The following is a 21,588-nucleotide window of genomic DNA, read 5'->3' as shown; positions in this document are numbered from 1 at the left end:
GTCTCTACATTCTGAATCTCCATTTTGGCCTGATCTTGTCTATTTGAAATTCCCGTTTTCGCCGCAACCCAGATAAAGCTGTTGCAAAGGACAGGCGAAATCAAAAGCTCTGTAGTTTTCAAAGCCCATCGCCTCTGACGTCATCACTCGATGATCTCTCTCTCTTTCTCTTTTGCTTGAACGTCGCAGAATCATTCCTCGCTCTCTTTTGTGTGTATGGAAATATGGACTGATTGTCTAATCAAATTAACGTTCAAAATCCAATCTTCTTCCACGCATTTTGCGCAAAATTCCTACATTGTGTGATAATGGGCACTCAACGCTATAGGCAGCTATGACTCAATTATTATTTTTTTGCTGGATTTGTTTGTGAATTCCATGTAAATACGCATTGCTCGTGAAGAATAACATTACGTTCTACTAAAAATAAAGCTTCTTGAGTGGTTCACGTAATTTCTTTTTAAATTTTGATCGAAAAACACAACGGTTTCAATCGAGCTTCAGTTCAAACCGGGTTTGAATCCAAACTGTCAAACTGCACCTGCGCCGAAGCACAGTGGGAGCTTTCAGTCGGTCAAAAAGCGCTTGACGTCAGTCAATTGACAGACAGTCGAGCCACTGCAGGAAAACAACATCAACATTTTCGCAACACTTTTCATTCCGAAACGACGCGAGAGCAGCAGCAGCGTGTTGTGTTGAGTTGGTGAATGGGAAAAAATACCAATTTCTGAAATTCATCAAGCAATACTATTTAATCCGTAACCCAACAAAAAACAGAAAAAAACATACAAACGTGCAAGTGATAATGATTGGAAGCATTACGCGGTAGGTGGTGTAGCAGTGAGCTAGCAAAAGAACATCTTTCCTTGAGCACAGTTTTCCCTTGGTGAGGTGAGGGCGTGAGAAAAAGAACAAGAGGCAAACAAAAAGAAGAAGAAGACAAAAAACAGCGCTCACAGAGCGCTAGAGAAAATCGTGGTTCCGTTTCTCAATCTCAAATAAGTGTGTATTGTTTGTGTGCGCTCTCGTCGTCGCTAAAGTGGGGCAGCCTCATCCTCACACCCGTGTACGGAGACTGGCCCCGACTGTTGGAGGTTTTCTTGTTTTGCTTCTTCTTTTTTCTCGCCGTCCCCTGCCTCGCCGTGATTCAATCAAACAACGACGAACAGGTCCTCCTTTGTGTGCGCTTTTGGGGCCGCTAAAAATATAGCGCACTTTCGGTGAAAATTGTCGTGTGTGCGGGTTTGCTTCGCAATTGATCGGAACCGGCTACGGAACCGAAAACAAACCCGGAAGAAACACCCGGAAGGTAGCAAGCAGCAGCAGTAGCAGCAGCAGCAGCAGCACATCTGAACCAGCTGGCCTCGACGAGATCGAGCAAGACGGCGGCGCGCAGGTAAGAAACGCACACCACCACACGTATTTACATAATTCTTCATTCGCCGTTTTAGCGCAACAAGAACGGCAAGATTAGAATAACGGGTGTTTGTTTGCGAGTCCGATGACTAACAGCGAACGACCCTGTAGTAGTTGCGCTTCGCTTTGCGTTGGTCGATCGGTGTGCTTGGTGTGTCGTTCGGTGTGCAATATGTTCTGGGGTGTCGCTTTGTCGCGGTTTATCCCCCAAACAGGGCTGCGGGAAACGAACGAGTACAGCAGTTGTCATCATACTCTGCTTCTGTCACGTATTGGCACTAGATAAAAGTATGGTATTTCCCGTCTTTTTCCACCCACGGCGATATAGCCCTCCCAAAAACAAAAAAAGGACGATGGCTCAAAGTGGGTCAATCCGAAAGGAGGCATCGGAGAACGTTGTCGCCTTGTGATGATGTTGATGCTCCCGGTTTTGAGCGGTTCTCGCTATTTCGGTCTCAACGCTCAGAGATTCTACTAGCTGGCTGGCTGGCTGGCTCACTGATGCTGCAGTTCGGAGAATGTGTTTACGGAATGTCTCCTTTTTGCCTGGGATTTGTTATTCCTATTTCCTTTACGTCACATCGGAATGCTTCCGTAACAAGCCGTTTCACCGGGGGAGGCATTGGCCTCGATGCGATTCGTTTTGCATTAATCCGTTCCTACTCTCCCTGGGGTAATACCGAGGGTGTTGATGTCCTTTAAATGCAGGGAAAGTTCAAATTTTGTACTGGTTTACTCGGTTTTCACTACTAGGCAAGGCCACAGTTATCTCTTGTTTTAAAACATTGAGGTAGGACAGCCCCGAGTCCTGGTTGCTGATGCGAAGAGAAACCCATTCAAACAAAAACAAAATAATCGTCGAATGACTACTTCAGTAAATCGAATTAATATTCTCACATGTCCCGGGGATTGTAATACACGCTAGACACACCAGAAGAAAACAGCAAAAGGAACTGAGTAGAGTAGGTGTTAAAATGCTTCTACCCTAGTAGGGTTTCCGGTGTAACGACTGCGAAGTTTCACGGTTAAATCCGCCTAGAATGAAAACGTTACCAGTCAACGTGAAGAATGGTGCCGCATGATCGGACCTAAAACGTGCATCAAAGATTAGTGCAAGAATGGAGCCAAATGCATGCCCCATGCTGGGGAGAAAGAGGCCTCCCATAATCCTGGCCCACAACATGTGCACGGCTGCGACGACGTCACATTGGCGCGAACCGTAAAGTCATGCGTCGCTTTAAATTGATCGAACGTCACCTTTCGGCTAGGTTCCGTTGGACCGGACAACATAAATAGCCCCAGGTACGTACGTCCTTGAGCATTCTACACAGGCCGCCGCGCTTGGATGGTGGTATTCTTGTAGATTATTTGTCTATTCTACCATTCCGGTCACGTGAGCCTAAGCGACTGCTGTGGTGCTGAAAATGCAGAGAAGCATTAGCCGGTAACAAAAGACGCCGTGTGCCATTCGTCGCGAAGCTATTGATCTCCTCGTGCAACGAGAAATCCTCTTCTCCGTGTGGATGGATGGATGGATGGATACGGGGTAGTTCGGTCCTTCACGTGCACACAAGGTGGAACCGCAACGTCAGATCGGATTGGGACAAAGGGTGCCCTATGCTCTTTGTTCATCACGGTAGAATGAAGTGGGGATGTCCTACTGTTGAGGTAGAACATTAATGGAGTGGCAATATGCGCCCCGAAAGGATACTTAATGCTACGAAAAATCCGCTCTGGCTGGAAAGATATGTAGGTTCAAACTATGTGTTTGATGTTGATTATCAAATTCTTTATTAGATAACAATTCGAGAAGAATCTCTGTTGCGTTAAATTCGAACGGCGGAGGTTTCCGTTCGGATTTGCATTAATCATTGGTAAAGGTGTGAGAAATGTCGTTCCACTTAACAATATGTGAATTCGCACTTGTTTCAGGCGAACTGTTTTGAAGCGGACTAGATACGGCTGGAACGGTATGGGACTTGCAAGCGCCGTGAAATCAAAACAAACTGTTCCCTCATTGTTACTGATGGCCAGAATTTGTTTAAGAAAAGAAATCCGGATCGGAATGTCCACAGCTCCTGTCGCTTGAATATAGCCGCAGCTAAGCTTGAGCTAGCAGCAGTAAACCGGCCAGTCACTTCTTCAGTAAAATTAGATCAACAAAATGTTTGAACATATGTAATTTTACCTACCACAAACCACGAAACAAAACCAAAGCTTTGGTGGTGGTAGTCTACAATCTGAACAATGCACATACAGCTGATGTGCTGAAGTGTGCGTTCAGCACAGCCCTAATGAGAGGAAAATTATTCAAATGAAATTAATACACGCAACCAACCTGTGCGCGCGTGTGGTTTAGAACTTAGCCGCTAATAATACGCGCATGACTTTGAAACGCGGATGTTTCGCAGATTGATCGGCGTCAGGCTACTTAAGCTTGAACGCGTTAAGAAAACGGCAACAGCAATGTGCTATTTGTGACGATAATTACAGACAACGTTGTTCTTTGTAGGGCTGGCGAGTAGTGTGCCTGTGTGCGTAAAATCAAAGGTAAAAGGCGCAATTGAAGCTAAATCGTGTGTACTACTGCCGCAGTACAATACTATCATCTTGCCGGGTGAACGTCACTGAAAGTTGTCCTGTTGTGTACCGCACAGCTAAACTACACTGATGGCGATTGTTGTGAGCGAATATAATTCTGCGTGAGTTGATCGTGCTTCGTTTCCACCATAAAACTTCAAACTACAATGCAAAGATTGAGTTGATATTTATTTCATCCAACACAATGAACCTTACCAAACTATTGATTTTGAATGCTGTTCCAGCTGTTTGCTTTACGTTTCCTGTGTAGGATCGTTAAATTTAAAGGATAACCCATAGCGTGGCGTTCTCGTCGCTCTGTAGACTCTGCACGTTTGAAACGTTCGACGCAAATCATTGGCTCAACACGAAATAGACTTGAAATGCGTTGTTTGAAAGCCTCCCGCATCACGCATCAGCTGCTGAATAATTCATCGGTCGGTCGGGCGGGCGGGCTGTGCAGAGCGTGCATATCTGCCAGCAGCACCCTGTGCTCCCATGTGCGTTCCCAACCATCCTGTAGTACACCCCTCCCTACAGGCAGGCGAGGCACAGCATTGTCGCCAATGCAGAATAATTAATCGTGCTATGCAAATATTGTCAGGAAGCGCACATCTCGGAGATTTTGTCATGGACAACCTTTTGCGGCTAGAATACGGATACAGCCAACCGATCCAAATCGGTGAAAAACACCGGGAATGATTACCTCTCCAATAAAGCATGCAGTGATGGAGTATCGATCTTTACTTAGTCCGGATCCAATTAGTCCAATCATGTCCATAGCAAAGCATAACTTGCTTCCAAATAGTGGTTGTGCTTTGTATGATCTTCTGTTTGGTCACATTCAATTATCATTCTTGATTGATTGATTGTCCACCACGTGGACTGAAATTCTGGATACTTTCTGGACAAACTTCCAGACGACGTCTACCTACAAAACCCTCGTACATAGGATCGAACCCTGTCAATAGCTAGTTTTCTGATGTGCTTGGTCACATCAAATCTTATCCCTGCACTGCGCAACCTACACCAACACACAGGACGATAAGAGATACGTTCCTCCCTACCTGTGCGGTCGGCGCAGATAATCGGCGCTGCTAATATTGAGAGCAACTTGTGAAAACAACAACGCACTTCTTGCCTTTTCGTTGACGACAGCTGACGAGAACGACACGACAGCCGCGCGGTTCATGCATTGACTTTGTCTATATCTCGCATCACCTCCTCCACACCCCAGTTTTACGTCTGCTGACGTCTCAGTCGGTGTGGGAAGATCGGATCGGCGTTCGTTGTTTGTCGCGAGTCGCTAGATCCACACGGTGGTGGACACGGACGAAGCAAACCAACCAACGCTTCGTGGCGAATGCATTCAACTCGCAAACATAAATATAAACTCACGCTAACCTTCGCGCATTCAATGACCCATCTTGCTGCTCGATCGGAAGCGTCGGGAACACTCACCTCGGTGACAGTGGAGGAGCAGCAGTCCAGGCCAGTGGGATCCCACTACACGCCGCATTTTACAGTCATCCTCGTCCCATCTCGCGAGAAGACGGAACGAAAGCCTGAAATAACGTTTGCACGCATTCTTAGGCCGGTCTAAACAACAACGGTTGCGGGTTGGAAATTCTTTCTTTCGCACGATCATCGTCCTACGGGAGAGGAGTGGCACTGCTGGAACCGGTTCTAGATGAGCATAAGTGAATTGAACTAGCCGTTGCAATAATGATAACTATCGAACACGGGCACCTCCGACCACAGGCACAGAGGCATCTATTGAATGTATCTCGCTGGGAATACATAGACAGGGTGCGCTGTTTCGTTTGCGCCCCGGTTTTTTTTTATGCTTCGACCACGACTGCAAACAACGTTGTGCAGGTCATGAGTGAACCTCACTTTTCAACTTTCAAGCATAGTTTACGCGTTTCGAATTCTGGGACAACCAAAGTTTCAGTGGCTGATCAGCTTAACATAACAATAGTGGATAGGACCCACGATCGTTGCTAATGGCATAGGTTCAACGTACTTCAGCTTGATCATCTTGTAGGTGTAGTGGTAGGCTCATGTTCGATTTAACATCGAACAATGAGCCAAGAGCAAGATCAATGTGGCCCAGTATGTACTGGTTCTTGTAAGAAAAATGATGTACTACAACGATGGTCGAAAACAGGTTTACTAGCATCTGAAGTGTCTGTACTCTAGCAAATCTCACCAACACAGACACACTCACACGCACGTATGAGCTGGTTCAAACTAAAATTGCGAGCAAGTGCACTGCTTGTACCCGTATTCAACTAGATAATGCATCTTGAGGAAGTTCCCAATCGATAATGAACTATTCTATTGAAGTGTGCACGTGGTTCGTAGCTCTCTACACCAACACACTACGGCGCACATACCGTGACCGAATCGCAAACGTGTTTGATTCGCGTTGAGCCCTGCTTACTTAAAGTAAACAGATCGATCGATTAGATATCCCTTAAGCTTGACGTAGTTTTCAGAGAGGCTTGATGGCTGTAACCGTGGAACCGAACCTGTAGAGGGTTGCTATCGGGTGGCGTCGATCCCTTGCCAAGACACAGCAAGCACAATCACGCTGCATCTTGTACTAACGTTACAGGATGTAGTGTGCGGGTACGATTGACCGGAAATGATAATTAATTTCTTTTTTTTTTAGGGATGTTTTTTATATATGGATCATTTACATACGCGGGCGATGCGTAAGAATGGGAGGTAGTTGTGAAGTATTTTAAAAATTCATACACATAAGATTTTGTGTTTGTTATTTATTGTTAAGATGGGTATTTTTTCTTATTTTTTCTGCCGTTGCACACGTTAACCAGAGCATTAGAAAATTGCTTTCAATCGTTTGCTACGAAGGACAAGAAAGGAAGTACGGTTACATCGTTTGAGGTCAATGGCACAAGCGGACCGTGAAAATCGAGCACAACGTTTTCGGTATTGCTCATGCACATATCAATATTCGTGCGGCCTGCAATCGCCGATGTGTGGAGCAGCGTGATAGAAATGAGAATTTTACTCGCCTTATTACTTCTTATTTCAACCTTTTTTTTACCAGCGCTATCATGTAACAGTTTTGCTATAAGGACTTTGCTCTATGGCAGGGTCGTGAAAATATGTTTCCCTTCATCTTATGCCGTTACGGTTACGGTTCACATTGTTATAATAAAATACAATTAAGCAAACATTCTACACACTCGAAGGGCGGGCGACGTTGCATCACGCGGAATCTCAGTGTAATACAATTACTCACTTGAAGATAAATTCGGTTGTCTCAAGAGCTTGCGACTGTCAACCGTTGTTTTTTTGCCCTTTTACGACTCAAACATAACCACGCTGTTTTTTTTCTGCTCTTCACTTTTCCGTACAGGTTCACTTAATCGCGTTACACAACTGATACGACAAGGAGCGCTGCTAAGGAGTGCTGCTCGTGGTCAAAGTGCCTGCTGCAGGAAGCCGAAGGAACGCTGTGGTTGGCTTTGTCAAGTTAACCGCCCTATTGCTGCTTCAAGGCTACTAATGCAAAGGTCGGCCCCCCTGGTGGTTGCATGTGCCTCTGCTGCATATGACGAGGGGGCTACTTTGAGCACACACCGTTCTCCTCCACGATCGGGAATACACCTCGGCCAATAATACCAGCGTGGTGGTGGCGTGTACCGGCTAATAGATATGTCTTTTCGTTTTATTTTTTTCTTCCAGCAGTGTCAAGTGTACATTGGGCAAAACGCGCTCCACACCACCAAGTTAGAACGCAGAACGATCGCATATCGTAGAGTTCAACCTTCGCGGGTGGTAAAGTTGATCAAGCAGCAGCACCCACCACCAGGTCGAACTGACGGATGCATTGCTGCTGCATTTGTGCATTATCCTTGAACTGATCGGACATCATCATTAGTTGTTGCTGCAGCAGTTCTGCCTTGTTCAGAGCTATTTTTAATGTCACACCGAAAGTGAAAAGTGAGAATTCGAGCTGCCTTGTTTTTAGTGCATCGGTTAATCTTCTAGCCACGGTTTTTATATGCTGATATGATCCGATAAAGATTTATGGTTGTGTGAAGTGAGCCAGTGAAACGGTAAATTCCAACTCTGATTGTCTGCTGGTCTGGGGGGGGAATCGTTCGCAACACGGAAAGTTTTCTTCAAATCGAGTGAAATCGTTCTACCAGCTAAAGGAAGAGGAATGACATTGTTGGTAAAGGTAAACTAAACCGTGTGCGTGTGCGTATTGTGTGCGACTCCGAGTGAGGATTGTGTTCACACAAAGTGCCGAAGGTGTTTGCGTCCGGGAAGCGCGATACACTTATGAAAAAATTGCTCATTAGGTTGTGCGTGTGATAAATATTGCAAATAATAGTAAGCATGATGTCAGCGTTAAGTCATCAAGTGAATATGAATAACTTTTTATCGCTGCTGGTGGGTGCCTCCCTAGTGGCGGCCAATTCATCTCCGAGCCACGATATAGCGTCTCTGTCGCAGCCGACAGAGTTCAGCAATGGCGTGTCGTCCTTTGCCCTGCCGGCCGAAGAGCGCATGGCCATCGAGAGCTTCACGATGGCTGTCCTCAACTACAGCTACATTGGGGCCGATGGCCACCTGGTGGAGCTCGGTGGCAACGAGAGTGCCAAATATGGCGAAGGGCGAATCCTGCATCGCAGTGGTATTTTGGTGCATGTTAGTAGCAGTGTCAATCGTTCGGACCACACCGGGTGTTACAAACACTGGAGCGGCACACTCGGAGATCCAATCCCGGAGCGCAACACGCCCTGGATTGCGCTCGTACGGCGCGGCGGTTGTAACTTTGAGGACAAAGTCAAACATGGATACGAGCACGGTGCAGCGGGCGTCATTATCTACAACGACAAAGACGATACCAAGCTAGATAAAATGAAGATCAACGATAAAGAGCGTAAGTATTAGATGTAATGTAATGCGCAGGTTATATGTATATTAGTAAATAATGAGTAACTACGAGATATGACTTACATTTTTGCGCAGAAGTGTGGAGGATTGCATTTTTTGTATGAACAGGAGCAGGAAAGCAATCTAGTTGAGAAACTCTATCCACAAAAGAAAGAGATCGTTTAGTATTGTTGCTAAACCAAATGAAAAATGCCACATGTTAAATGCAAATGCCAAATCAAATAACGGAAATTTGTGCAAAGTTTTTAAATTTTAAGCACTCCTTTCGCGAGCTAGTCTTCTGCAAGACGAGGCTTGCAGATGCTTGTTGTCTTGTTACAAATAATGCAATTGTTGGCTACACAAAACCGAAAAGTCCTCCGCCGAATGTTTGTTAGCTAGCACTGTTGACACAGTGCTAGTGGTGATTATCAAAGGGCAAGAGGTAACTAATGCGATTAATAAACTGGCGGACCCTTTTGCTGGTAACCGAACGAACAACACACAATCTGTTGCCTCTCGGCTGGGAAATGAAATCGTAGCGTTGGTCCACAAAACCTCAGCTATAATGGGAAACAAACTGCATCTGTTATGAACCAACAACAGTACGCCATACCATGAAAGCAACAGCCCTAACGTGGTTTAGCCATTAGTCCGTCTCTAGCTGGTCTGTACCCCACGCAAACAAGCAGACAGTATGGACAACGATGCGCAAGCACGGTTCACGACGATGCTCATGGATTACTTTCACTTGCGACGACGAGCGACCTCCTCGGCGCCGGAGGAAAATCCTCCACACATCATCGCTAAAGCCATGGCATTGGGGTATCGCAGACTGCGATGTATCTGTTGGCATGTGGCTTAATGTTGTTTCGGTGTGTGAGAGTACGATTTTTTCAGCCGAATTGTTCCATTGTGAAGCCGAGCCGATGTTTGTGGATACGTGAGCGTTCTCTCATACTGGTTTCATAAGAATCTGTTAGTTGCACCATGTACTACTTAACTGGAACAATGTGCCAGTACACGCCAATGTTTTGAATATTCAGAGTAGAAATTTGACTATGTTGTAAGAGGTACTTGGTTTGGCGTGCATATACATATATATAGTGCAGCTGGTTACGGAGATACCAAGTTGAAGTTGATATTAGTTGAAGCTTGTATTCTTTACTTGACTTGAGGTAATGTACCAATAGAGTATGTTATATTCGCCTCTATCTACTTTTTAATGCATTTTTCGTGCACGAAAGTTGGCGTAATCCAAACTATTATGGTGACCTCTAATTGGTCGGAGTCATTTTGGCACATTTAGCTTAGTAAAAAAATTTTGAGTGTTTGACGAGTAAATCATAAAGGTTTTTTTGATAGTTGTCTTACGCTTGTTTAATTTGTCATATTCCTCTTCAATTTCTCTCTGGAATGTGTTCTCAAACGGTGTTCGGTTGCTCGGATTTAAGACGCAACAAATGCATCTAAGGCCTACGTCACATCAGTATCTACGCCGTGTGCTTGATGCATTTAAAAATGATATTGGTTTCAAATAAATTAATTGAGGCTGACTGGTGTACATAATGCTACGTGATGTTTGTTTTTACCATTTCAGGTAATATTACTGCAGTTTTCACCACCAAAGGTATCGGGCTTCTGCTGATCGATCTGCTAGAAACACAAAAGTATGAGGTGCAAATGGAGATCATCGAAGGTTCTCGCCAATTTCGTACCATAGGAAACATAAATCGGTGCGTTGCATATTCCTTCGCTTGATGCAAGCAACAGTGTGGTTTATAGTAGACTGTTAACGCTTTATATTTCAGAACGTCGGTCCTGTTTGTGTCAATTTCGTTCATTGTGCTGATGATCATTTCTCTGGTGTGGTTGGTATTCTACTACGTTCAGCGATTCAGATATCTGCAAACCAAAGACAAACAATCAGTAAGTATTGCTTTTGACTGAACGTTTTAAACCTCTTGCTTGTTATCATTGTTTTAATTAATGGCGCTATCGTTTCTTCCACAGAAACGACTCTGCAGCGTTGCAAAACGTATAATAGCCAAAATTCCAACAAAAAGTATTAAGTCAGATGACAAGGTACGATATCGGTTTTTCGGTGGTACCGCAGCTTGCTTACTACGTTGGGGGATGTGACAAAAAACAGTGATTAAATTATTTCACCATTTTAGGAAATCGATAATGATTGCTGTGCCATCTGCATCGAACCGTATAAAGTAACTGATGTCATACGTGTTCTGCCGTGCAAGTAAGTACTCGAAATAGGAGCGAAATGTGGCACAACACGCCCACACGGAGCAAACCACTAAACACTTGAATATTTTCCCTCTTTCGCTCAGGCACGAGTTCCATAAGGTCTGCATAGATCCTTGGCTACTTGAGCACCGTACCTGCCCAATGTGCAAGATGGACATTCTCAAGCATTATGGCTTTGTGGTGGGTTCTTCCTCGTCTTCTCAAATCAATTCAGCGATCGCAGAATATCTGAATGTTGCACCACCGCCACCGCCCTCCAACACGTCAACCATTACTACGTCCTCAATCGCGTCGACGGAAGAATCATCGAGAAGGGTGTCCTGGTCCACTGGGGCAGGGGCAGGCCTGGGTCTGCCGACTACGTCTGCCACAGTGGACGGGAGCAGCAGCGTACCAACGGGAACGCTCTTCGGCAATAATTATATTGCCGGCCGCAATGGTGGCACTTCCGTCGGTCAGTTGACCGATATCGTAACAATCATTATCAACATCGATGATAACGAGAGTTCCACCGGGCGCGATGATACTGGTGCTGTTGGGGGCAGTAGCGGTACGATTGGTGGCGGTGGTAGCAACAGTATGATGGGTGTATTATGCGATCTTTCGACACATGACGATGTAAATTGTAGTGCCGCTAGTACTAGCTGTAATAACAGGGACAATAGTAATTGTGATAGCAATAATGCAAACAGCAGCGATAGTCACGAAAGTAACAGCGACAGTCATCTTATAAGCAAACAAAACACCACCGTGTGAGGGCAACGATACGAACCTATGGTTCCATTGTACGGTCCACCATTTGTTTGCAGCACCATCATCACGATGGGTGATATTGCAGACAAATGGCAAAGAAAGATCAAGAACTGGGCAGGTTACACTTGCACACACTTGCTTTGCACCTGAAGGCAATATTACATATAATGTGCCATGCGAGCCGGCTCGTCTAAAACGTTACAGAGTCGACATTTTGAAAACTGTTTGCATGTCGATTTTGCTCTATACAACTGCTACTTATATTTAACGTTCGGTTCATACAGAGAGAGGGAGGACTAACTGAGGAGAGTGAATTTAGAAGTGTGCGACGGGGTAAGAGTTTGATGCGGTGCGGACCGTACGATCGGATTCGCGCAATAATACTTAATTGACTAGCACTATCAGCGTGTAAGATTCTGTGATACAATTTGAGACATTATTATGATTATTATTTTCACTATCGTAATCGTAAAAGCAATCAGCCTCCGTAAACGCTGTTTTTTTTTGTATGTGTGTCGTAACTGTAGCTAGTGCAACGAATGCTAGTGTTTTACTATTACTAATTACTATTAGTCCCTTTCTTTGCTATTTGCATTATTTGAGCCGAGTAGACAGACCGACCGACCCTCGCAAGTGGTATGGTAGGCAACAGAAAGGAAATTCTTAGTCGCATTGAAGCAAGGAAGCATTCTTGAAGTTTATAATGAAGTTTACAATCGATGGTTTTATGATATGATTTAAACCAGTTTGGTTAAGCCGACAGCAGCACATCTTTTGGTCATTTTTGACGACATAATTATTGTAATTATATCGTGTGAGCTACTTAATTCCTTATTTCAACCTGTTTGCTAGCAACGCCGGATAAGGCGGATTGAATGTGCAATCGTATGCATCAGTGAAATCATCCGCACACGATTGATGCACTTGATCGGCAGAAATACAGTAAAACTAAAACGGCGGATCGCTCGGAAATGTTGATGTACGAGACACAGATTTCATGATAGGAAATTGGCTATTTTTCATTCTCGAAATCGACAGCCCCATTATGTAGTTTGCTCACAAATCACCGGGTTAAACATAGTGAATGACGAATCAGCTTTTAGAAAATCTGAGGCTTACCTGAGCATCAACAAAACAACATGTAAAGAACAATAAAAAGATATGGTTTTTATTCATTACGTTCTGTTTATTATAATTTTATGCGACGCTGCTAAGCATGTAGTTTTTTGTTTGCTCATCTTTTTAACTGCTTTTTAGTCTATAAATGAAGTATTTCTCAGTATGGTTTGCTTGTGTGTTACGAAGCTTCTTTAAACCGCCATTTCAATCGGTAACAGAATTACCTTCATATTACTGCTTAACGCTTAACAAAGGCTTAATATTTCTCATCATCGCTTATCGTCAATGAATTTAATACTGCATTCATAAATTACACGCTAAACCGTTAGCCGTCAAATAATCAATTGCTTATTGTTAACATTTGTAAGCATAATTTGCTAACCTTCCCCGGAGTTAATTATTTTCTACGTTATTATCTATTGTGTTCAGAACGTGTGCTCTACCATTCCCGCTATTGCTACTACTGCATGATGCTCGGCACGAATTGGGAGGGTAGCTCGATAAAAAGCTCGTGCTAGCTTGTTTTGTTTGTTGACTTATTCTTACTGTGATTTAGAGACATACGACATGCTTTCGATTGAGAGGAAACGTTCCATAATATATTAACAATTAAACTAAAACATAATTCATCTGTAAAATACAACAACCCCCGCCTCGTGGTTTTTACCATTTGTTTTCCTAGTTTACGGGTAGTCAGGAAAGTATTCTTCAGCTAGACATGGACATGGAGGAAGGCGATCTTATTGACGACAGAAGCAGCACCGATGGGGGGTATCAAAGACGGAACAGCGTCAGCCCTCTGCCACAAATACGAGCTTCGAATGAAAATCAGGTGACAGTTGAAAGCGGAATGCACCGCCTAGTAATGCTGTTAGTTGACGCTTGAACATCGAATTCGCTCGTATTTTATTGTGCCATTTTAGATGTCACGCAGTTCCTCCGATTCGGACTCGGAACAGGAGCATGAAGGCTGCGTTACTCCGGAATCGTCGGGACGGCGTTCGGCACAGGGCCGGAGCAAGCGCGACAGTCAACGACAGCATGAAAAGTCCCAACAGGACGGTGACATTTGTGTCGGATGTCTCGCTGCGGCCTTGAATAAGAAGCAGAAGAGCAACGAAAATAGTGCTGAGCAAGAGGATGGGGACAGTGACGTAAGTGTATACGATTCAAAGCGTGATCTTCGATCGTAAGATCGTCACATGGTTTTAACACTCATTGGCGATTTTCTGTTTCTTAGTCTTATGCCACTGAAGCAAACGGATCCAAAAGCCTTCCAGCAACGTTGAAGAAATACAAGGGAAACCATTCGACCGGATCGTGCCGTGGAATGAATCCACCGGACCATTATCACGCGTATCCCTACACCGATAACCGTAGCGGTCGAGTTTACCAGAACCAAAATCAGCCGCAAAACGTTGGGCCCGACGATACTGGTGCGCAGCAGTCGTCAAATCTTCCATTCAAATTTTACAAAACCGAATGCGGACAGCCGCGCAAGGTGCGGACCCCGCTCCGCAATTTAATTCCTCAATCGATTTCAGCACCCTGTGATAGTGACAGCTCATTGCGCGTATGCATGCACGGTGGCCTTGAGCAGATTTTTACGGAAGCTTCCACTTCCAAGGCGAATGCCGAATCCGGTGGGGAACCGGCCGAGGCCCACATCATGCAGCACCCGGTCGATGCTAAGCGACGATGCTCGCTGTCACGCAATTCCTCCAGCTCGTCGACCGATCGGAAGGATGTGGTAACGTGCGAAGATCTGAAAATTGCCATCGATTACTCCAACGAAGAGGACGTGTCGGACGAGACGGAACCGAACAGTGATAACGATCTGATCATCAGGCGATCGGAACGGGGCCGCGACGAGAGAGAAACGCGGAAAAAGTGATTAAATCGATGGTACCGGTACAGAAGACCGTCAGGTAATTCATGGCACGATGATAGATAATGATCGCTTTCCTACTTCCACCCAAGTAATATGGTTGATGATGAATCGAAATACGTTATGTGATAGAGTGAGACTGTACAGACGTAGGGCATATGTAAGTCAGTTTCTGGTGAGCAGCAGAAGATAGCACGTGTGTTTGTGGGGACTTTCCCCTGCAGAAACAGGGAACGGTTTCTGCACTCGGAAGTAGGTGGACTTAAAGAGATAAATTATCCCTCCTATGGAATCCTCCTACGGAACGAGCAGAGCTTTCAGCATAGAGAATAGTTCATGGCACTCTAAACAACTACTACCAGCAAAACGGGCATTCCTAATAGGAGAGAACATTTGTACGGCACCTAATGTTTTAATCTCGTTCTTCGATAGCATACCACCAAAACAACTACCAAGACGTTACACGTTGTTCTGGAACCGGGAACTCCGATAGTAGTGACGAAAATTTAACAAAATACCGTAGACAATTGTAGCAGACAGGTTCTAGAAATATCTGAGACACTGGCGATCGGTTAAAAACCACCGTCGGTGCAACATATTGGAAACTATTCCGCTATTAAACACTCTTTCCACATCCAATTCCAAATGCAAATTGAATGATAGATTTTTTTCGGTTCTTAGATAGGACGAATACGGCAGTTAGTCATTTACCGAATTAAACTCGTAGCGTTAAAGCAATGAACCATTAGTAGCAGAAAGGGACTGACACTTGATCAGACACGATGATGGTAAACGCGATCGGTTTATGTGGAGTGTGTGTTTGTGTGCGTAAATCCAGCGCCATTTGGAAATACTGATACGTATTGGGTTTGGCTTTCATTTGTGAATTGCATTACAACTACTAGGCTCTGGTAGCAGCAGCAGCAGCAGCAGCAGCAAGGATGTGAGATGGCTTAAACATGTTTCGTCAATTTACTCGACTAAGGAAACCATAGCCATTAGCCGTTACTAGAAATTTGGCTTTGACATTGGGCTACCGATAGTGTGCTGATAGGATATTGAAATGAAAATAAAATAACTTACCAGGCGCCGACCATAACGCTGTTAGTTGCAGAAGAGCATTTTCATTTCGTTTTAATTTACATTTTGCGATTGGTTTTATCTGCATCTTACCTTACACGTTTTGATACTTTAATAGTACCGCTAGTCGGCCGTTTTGTTGTATGTATCTGTTGGTTGATTGCCACGCCGCCATTTGCTTTTCTCAAAGGGAGGAGCCGTGCAGATCAGAAAACGGAAGCAGAATTTGTACTAAGAAGCATACTAGTACGCAATTCTATGGCTTGTAAACTGACGCTATATTTATTTGTATTGCTTTTGGTAAAAAAAAAATCCAGAAATATGTAATTTTATTTCTTGTGCTACGAACGACATCGAAATCCCTTTTGAGTGTCTGTTTCTTTGAATGTTATCCTCTATGGACGTATTTAAAATGTAAGCTTTAAACTCTTGCTAATTCCCTAATTGCTAGACCTAGCAACTAACTGACAACACCAATACTATGCTTACGGTTCTAGCTTTATATTTTATCTACAACATAAGGCCAAGTCATAACATGTGAAAACAAATAAACATAAACACGGTGCATACTAAAGGGACTTCCATAGTATTTAATTTAACATTACAAGTTTATTTTATTTGAACATCACCGCCAGTAATTAGATTTTTAGCAGCATTATCGTCCAAATATCAATTGGGTTGCTTTTTTGATTACCGCGGAAGAGTGTTGGGATTGTGAAGGGTTTTAGTAATAGATCACATATAAATCAGTCGTCAAAGCTCTGTCGTTGCGATTAGCTAAGAAAATGTGCTTTATAGAGGATCGGATCGCTCAATTAATCTTGAACCACTACAATTAGTTTGAGAACTACTGGCTCAGTTTATACTATTGCTTCCGCGATCGCTATTGTCATTTCTACTACTGCTATTATTTCTTGTTTCGCTACAAGTACCACAGACAAGTACTACGCTACAGAAATTGGACATTACTAGCGTCCTTGGCCTGGCTATATTCATAGCTGAGTAATGAGTTCTGCAAATGGGAAGACATTCCGGATGGTCTTATGGCTACGTAGACGGTAGCGTGGAGATAGATTTCACGGTAGTGACGCAACAATAAATACAAAAATAGCATTGCTTATGCATCACGACGATCTACGTTAAATAAATTCAGAAGACCGTCAACGGATGTGTACTCAAACAGAAGGAAAGCATTCCGATTGGTTCTCCCTAATGTGGACTGCACAACTGATCGATGTGCCTCATACATTATTCGTGAGATATATATTAATATTAAAAAGATTAAACTTCTGTCACAGCTAACGCTTTTATTGAAAATGATCGGCTAGTTCAATCGACGATTACAAACCGTTCTTACAATGGTCCGTTGTGAAACGTTTCATTTCAAATTTCGTTGCAATGAAAATATTCAGCCATTGAAATGTTTCATTTAAAATTTTACCACAGTTCATACTGTGATGAACCGAACAACCAACAGATGAGAATCGTATGTAACCGGCAGTATCAGTTGCTCCAAAAGCGAAGAGGCGAATGAAGTCTCAGAGATCCAAGGTTCCTCTATAGATAAACGATTAATGAAAGTCTCTCAAAAAATCAATTGTTCAATTTATTAAACATAGCAATTTGTATTCAATCATATTCTTTTTTGTGCATGAAGTTTACGCTAGAGTAACTAATTAGCATAGATCATTCTAAAAAGATTCTAAAATTATTTTGATTGTTCTTTTATCAACCCCTAATATCATAATAATGTGAAGTTTTCTTTTCATTAAAATAAGGAATATAAACGTTAGAAAATCAACAACATAGTTCCAACCCCGTGAGACACATTTTTGACAAGCGTATAGAAATGATTATTTCTAGACGATCATCTATTTTATTATCTCATGATTCGACACTGTTCATAGATCATGGATAAAGCGATATTTACCCTTTCCCAATGCTGCTCGAGCTCCATTCGCCATGATCACTTTGCGCTGTGATAGGTGGAATGTGCCACCATGGCACATTCGGTGGTCTATGCTGCAGAGAAAATTCATTCCACCTGTTTGAACATGGATCATCATCTCGTTAACGCTTCCTTCGTGAAACATCAAAGCTGACACTGAGGTAGTTATCAATTTGGGAGCCTGATTAGCCAACTTACTAGCTAGTAATTGACTTGGGAGCTGCTGGTGAACACCAATCCTACCAATGTACCATTCAAACATTCAACAGAGAGCGACAGAAATGTTCTCATTATTTTCTTACCCATTACATTGTAAATCATTGTTGTAGTATCGGTCACATAGTGGTGGGCTAGTCTTGTTTCTACAATTTATTCGGCCTACTTTTAGCAGTGTTAGATGGCAGAAATTATGATTTTTACTAAACTTTTGGTGATTCAAAAAATCTATCCCTTGGTTAAAGCTCGGTTGACATGAGGTAGGGTTTTGTGTAGCTTCAGCTGTGTTAATCGTAAAGTTAATCGGGTTTGCTCATTATTTCGCACCAAACAGTGCAGAAAATCGAAAAAAGTGTTAACAAATCTCGAGATTATTCTTGCTTTTGCATCGAGATTACAGTACTCTTCCCAGTAACTCTTGTGTTGACCCTTTTACACAGCAAAGTTAAAATTTCAATAGCAGAAAGCCCAGGAAGAGCAACAGTTCCTCATACTTTGGGACAACAGTGAAATCTGCCCATCCGAATGTATGCAGAAAGAAATTTGTTTAGATGCTAGAAAATAAAAACTGATTGGGCACGATTTAAGTTTTGGCAAGCATAACCCGAGCTTAAGGAGTTGACTTTTTCACTCATCAGGGTATTACGGTGCCCTACCATTTGTGACGATGTTATGGAAACATGGTGGGCAAAACACATTGGGCTTGAGCAAGCGCCTGAGGCTGGTCGGTCTGGCTGGTGGTGGTGACCTGTACGCCAGATCACCACCTTACCAATCTCGAGGGTTGATCCTTTCATCCTGCGGCTTGGCTCGTGATCCGATCCCAAGGTATCCGACCGGCGGGCAGCTTATCAGCGAAAGGCAATGGCAAAGAAGTGTTGAATCCAGTTCCCTTCCAGACAGGTAGTAGGGTACAGGGAGACACGTTCCGTTGTGGCACAGGGCCAACGATATTGGTTTGGGCCGTTAACTAGATTTCCCGTTTGGCTTATAGGTTTCGGGATGGGTTGATACTTTTTTTTTCTTCTCCTAAATAGGTTTATCCATCCGAGGTAGATTATCTTCAAGAGAGCTTGCAAATATATGAAAAATATAGATGTTAGAAAAGTCAGTGAACCAAAAGGGTATAAGGTCCGTACAAATAAACATAAATAAACATGTCAACAACAACAGCAAGTGCCAAGAAGGTGTTAGTTGTTTCAAGGCAGATAAAAAGGCTTGGTTGTTGCATATCTTCTAATGGAGAGAGAGAGAGAGAGAGAGAGAGAGAGAGAGAGAGAGAATTTTTAAACAGCCAACTAACTAACCAACCTATCATACAACCTACAACAGTAAAAGGTCAATTAAAAGTCAATTGCAGCTTGTGGAAAACATGGAAAAATCAGAACAGGCATAATGTCCCTCTTCCTATACTGTAATGGAATCTAAAATGTTTCATTGGTGGTTCCTCAACAGGGGATATATCCTCCTTGCTTCAGTTTTTAACGCAAACAGGAAGAAAAATCAACTTCTCGCATCCGCAAAGAATGGAAAGCAAATGAATGGCTTTTTGATGAATTGGCTTGTATGCCGAGCACGCAAGCATTGATACCGACTAGATGACGTTGAATCCTTTTCCCCGTCGGTGTGATATGAACGACGGTCTGTTGCCATTTTTAGATGGTGTTGATTTAGCGCGGTACAGTGTACGAGTACGAGAAACAACATTTATTCAGCCAGAGTGCACCGAGTTGAGCACGCAGTAAAATTCGTTTAAATTGAATTATTTTACTGGAGTCCTCCATCCGGTTGTCACACGGCCTTGTGTTAGCGCGCAGCGCGTTCTGCAAGGCGTGCAACAGTTTGACGATTTATTAATTGTGTCGTATTCATTGGCAATGAATGAAACTTATTTTAAGGATAATGATGGTGAAACGTCCTGTGTTAACAGAGGTTTGTGAAGGACGAAGTTATTTTTACGTTATTTTGTACTGCAACATCATTAAAACAGTAAATCTCCTTTGAACTGCCATCCAAATACAACTTGTACAGAAATTCATGCTTTTCAATTCACATTCCAGCAATACGGCCAGGCCGTTCTTTATGAATAAAAAAAAATCACATTCCATTCCGCTCAAGAATATTAATTTAGCCTCAATCCTAATGCTGAGGAGCCTTCTACGAAATTTAGGACACAAATATCAATTTTCCATGAGTTTAACTTGCATAGCCATAGCTTTAATAAAAACTTATGAGCGCATGTTTTTGTCTCGCTCCAGATTCTAGCCTTCATTTAATTCTCTATATAGGGTGCAAATTAAACGTTTTCTTTCCATTGAACTTAGTCAAAAAACTACTTTAGACTGATTTCAGTTTCATGTCGGATCTATGTAATAGATTTTTCTCACAACCACTGTCAGCCGCTTATCTGTCAAACTTGTTCGGGGGCTCTACATTTCAGCAAAAAAGTGAAGGACACTGAATTAAAAAAAATCCTATAACAGTTATTCAAATACATTAAATACGTTTTGTGGACTTCATAGTGAGTTAAGAGCTAAGGAGCTTGATACACATTGGGTCAGAACTCATTTGCTCCAGCATGTCTTTCCCCACCTTCTTTCGATGAAGTTTTTGGTGAAATTTTAACTTTCTACAATCCTTCAAATCTTTTCGTGCCATACAAGATACGCTTTACGTTTAAGGTTTTTCATCCAAAAACTTGTTCATTTTCTCAACGTTTTCATTGATGCAATACGTTGATGGATGTCCGGCGTGGGACGCAACCTCGACGACTTCTCGTCCCTCTGCGAATGCTTACTCATAGGCTCGAGATTTTTACAAAACATTCGCACCATAAACTTGAAAGGAATTTTCTGTGAAGAAATGTTTGCCTTTGTTATAATCGGTGTGAACACTAAATAACCACAGACAGATACATTTGCGTGTAAAATTCATTATTATAGACTGATGAAAAAGTCTGACGCAGGAGAACAGCAGTGTCAATAATCCAAAGAAGAAAAAAATACTCATGAGCTTTGCTTTTTAATTGATCAATTGCTGGTTATTTTATGATAGAATGTATATTTGTACGTCGACATTGCTCAGGATCTCTGGATATTGGAGGATATTGGAGCTATGGAGTGATTAGGCCTTAAGGCCCCAGGTTTTTCCTCATTTGCTTCTGGTACATTGTTAAGTCCTAGAATATTGTCCCAGGGTTTGCGGAAATAAAATCCCCATACGCTGCTATCGCTTACTCCTGGAAAGGTGTTAAATATGGCCTGGTGGTCAGGAAGTGCTTTACAATCGTTCGCTTCTTCATTCATATGAAGCTGACACATATTACGATCAAGCCTTCAAAGTCTGATCTGTTGAAAGTTTAAGCCCTCCAGCTTCTCCAAATCAGCTGACAATCGGATTCAATCAA

At 43.0% G+C, this 21,588-nt stretch overlaps 1 protein-coding gene across 4 annotated transcripts; it reads left to right on the top strand.

Moving 5' to 3' along the window:
- The first annotated feature begins 614 nt into the window (after nt 1-614).
- LOC118517640 (protein goliath) lies at nt 615-16,059 on the top strand. 4 transcript variants are annotated; one of them, XM_036063954.1, is made up of 11 exons: nt 832-1,396; nt 7,388-7,544; nt 7,717-8,923; nt 10,517-10,652; nt 10,728-10,845; nt 10,930-11,001; nt 11,094-11,170; nt 11,262-11,358; nt 13,733-13,882; nt 13,974-14,204; nt 14,291-16,059. In XM_036063954.1, the coding sequence occupies exons 3-11, from the start codon at nt 8,377-8,379 to the stop codon at nt 14,942-14,944; spliced, it is 2,082 nt and encodes a 693-aa protein (XP_035919847.1). In that variant the 5' UTR covers nt 832-1,396; nt 7,388-7,544; nt 7,717-8,376; the 3' UTR covers nt 14,945-16,059. The 4 variants fall into 4 exon arrangements, with proteins under 4 accessions (XP_035919846.1, XP_035919848.1, XP_035919849.1 ...); XM_036063953.1 differs by lacking the exons at nt 832-1,396; nt 7,388-7,544 and adding an exon at nt 615-825; XM_036063955.1 differs by lacking the exons at nt 832-1,396; nt 7,388-7,544 and adding an exon at nt 618-825 and having other exon boundaries at nt 7,720-8,923.
- Nucleotides 16,060-21,588: the final 5,529 nt, after the last annotated feature.

Source organism: Anopheles stephensi, chromosome 2, assembly GCF_013141755.1.
Source record: "Anopheles stephensi strain Indian chromosome 2, UCI_ANSTEP_V1.0, whole genome shotgun sequence".
NCBI classification, from domain to species: Eukaryota; Metazoa; Arthropoda; class Insecta; order Diptera; family Culicidae; genus Anopheles; species Anopheles stephensi.
Note: the sequence above shows the minus strand (reverse complement) of the source record. Positions and strands in the feature narration are given on the sequence as shown.

What these genes read in the sequence shown, in the direction of transcription:
- LOC118517640 (XM_036063953.1), top strand. Translation starts at nt 8,377, where the DNA reads ATGATGTCAGCGTTAAGTCATCAAGTGAATATGAATAACTTTTTATCG. An exon ending in ACCATAGGAAACATAAATCG is followed by an intron (nt 10,653 to 10,727) that starts GTGCGTTGCATA and finishes TTTATATTTCAG; the next exon opens with AACGTCGGTCCTGTTTGTGT. An exon ending in ATACGTGTTCTGCCGTGCAA is followed by an intron (nt 11,171 to 11,261) that starts GTAAGTACTCGA and finishes TCTTTCGCTCAG; the next exon opens with GCACGAGTTCCATAAGGTCT.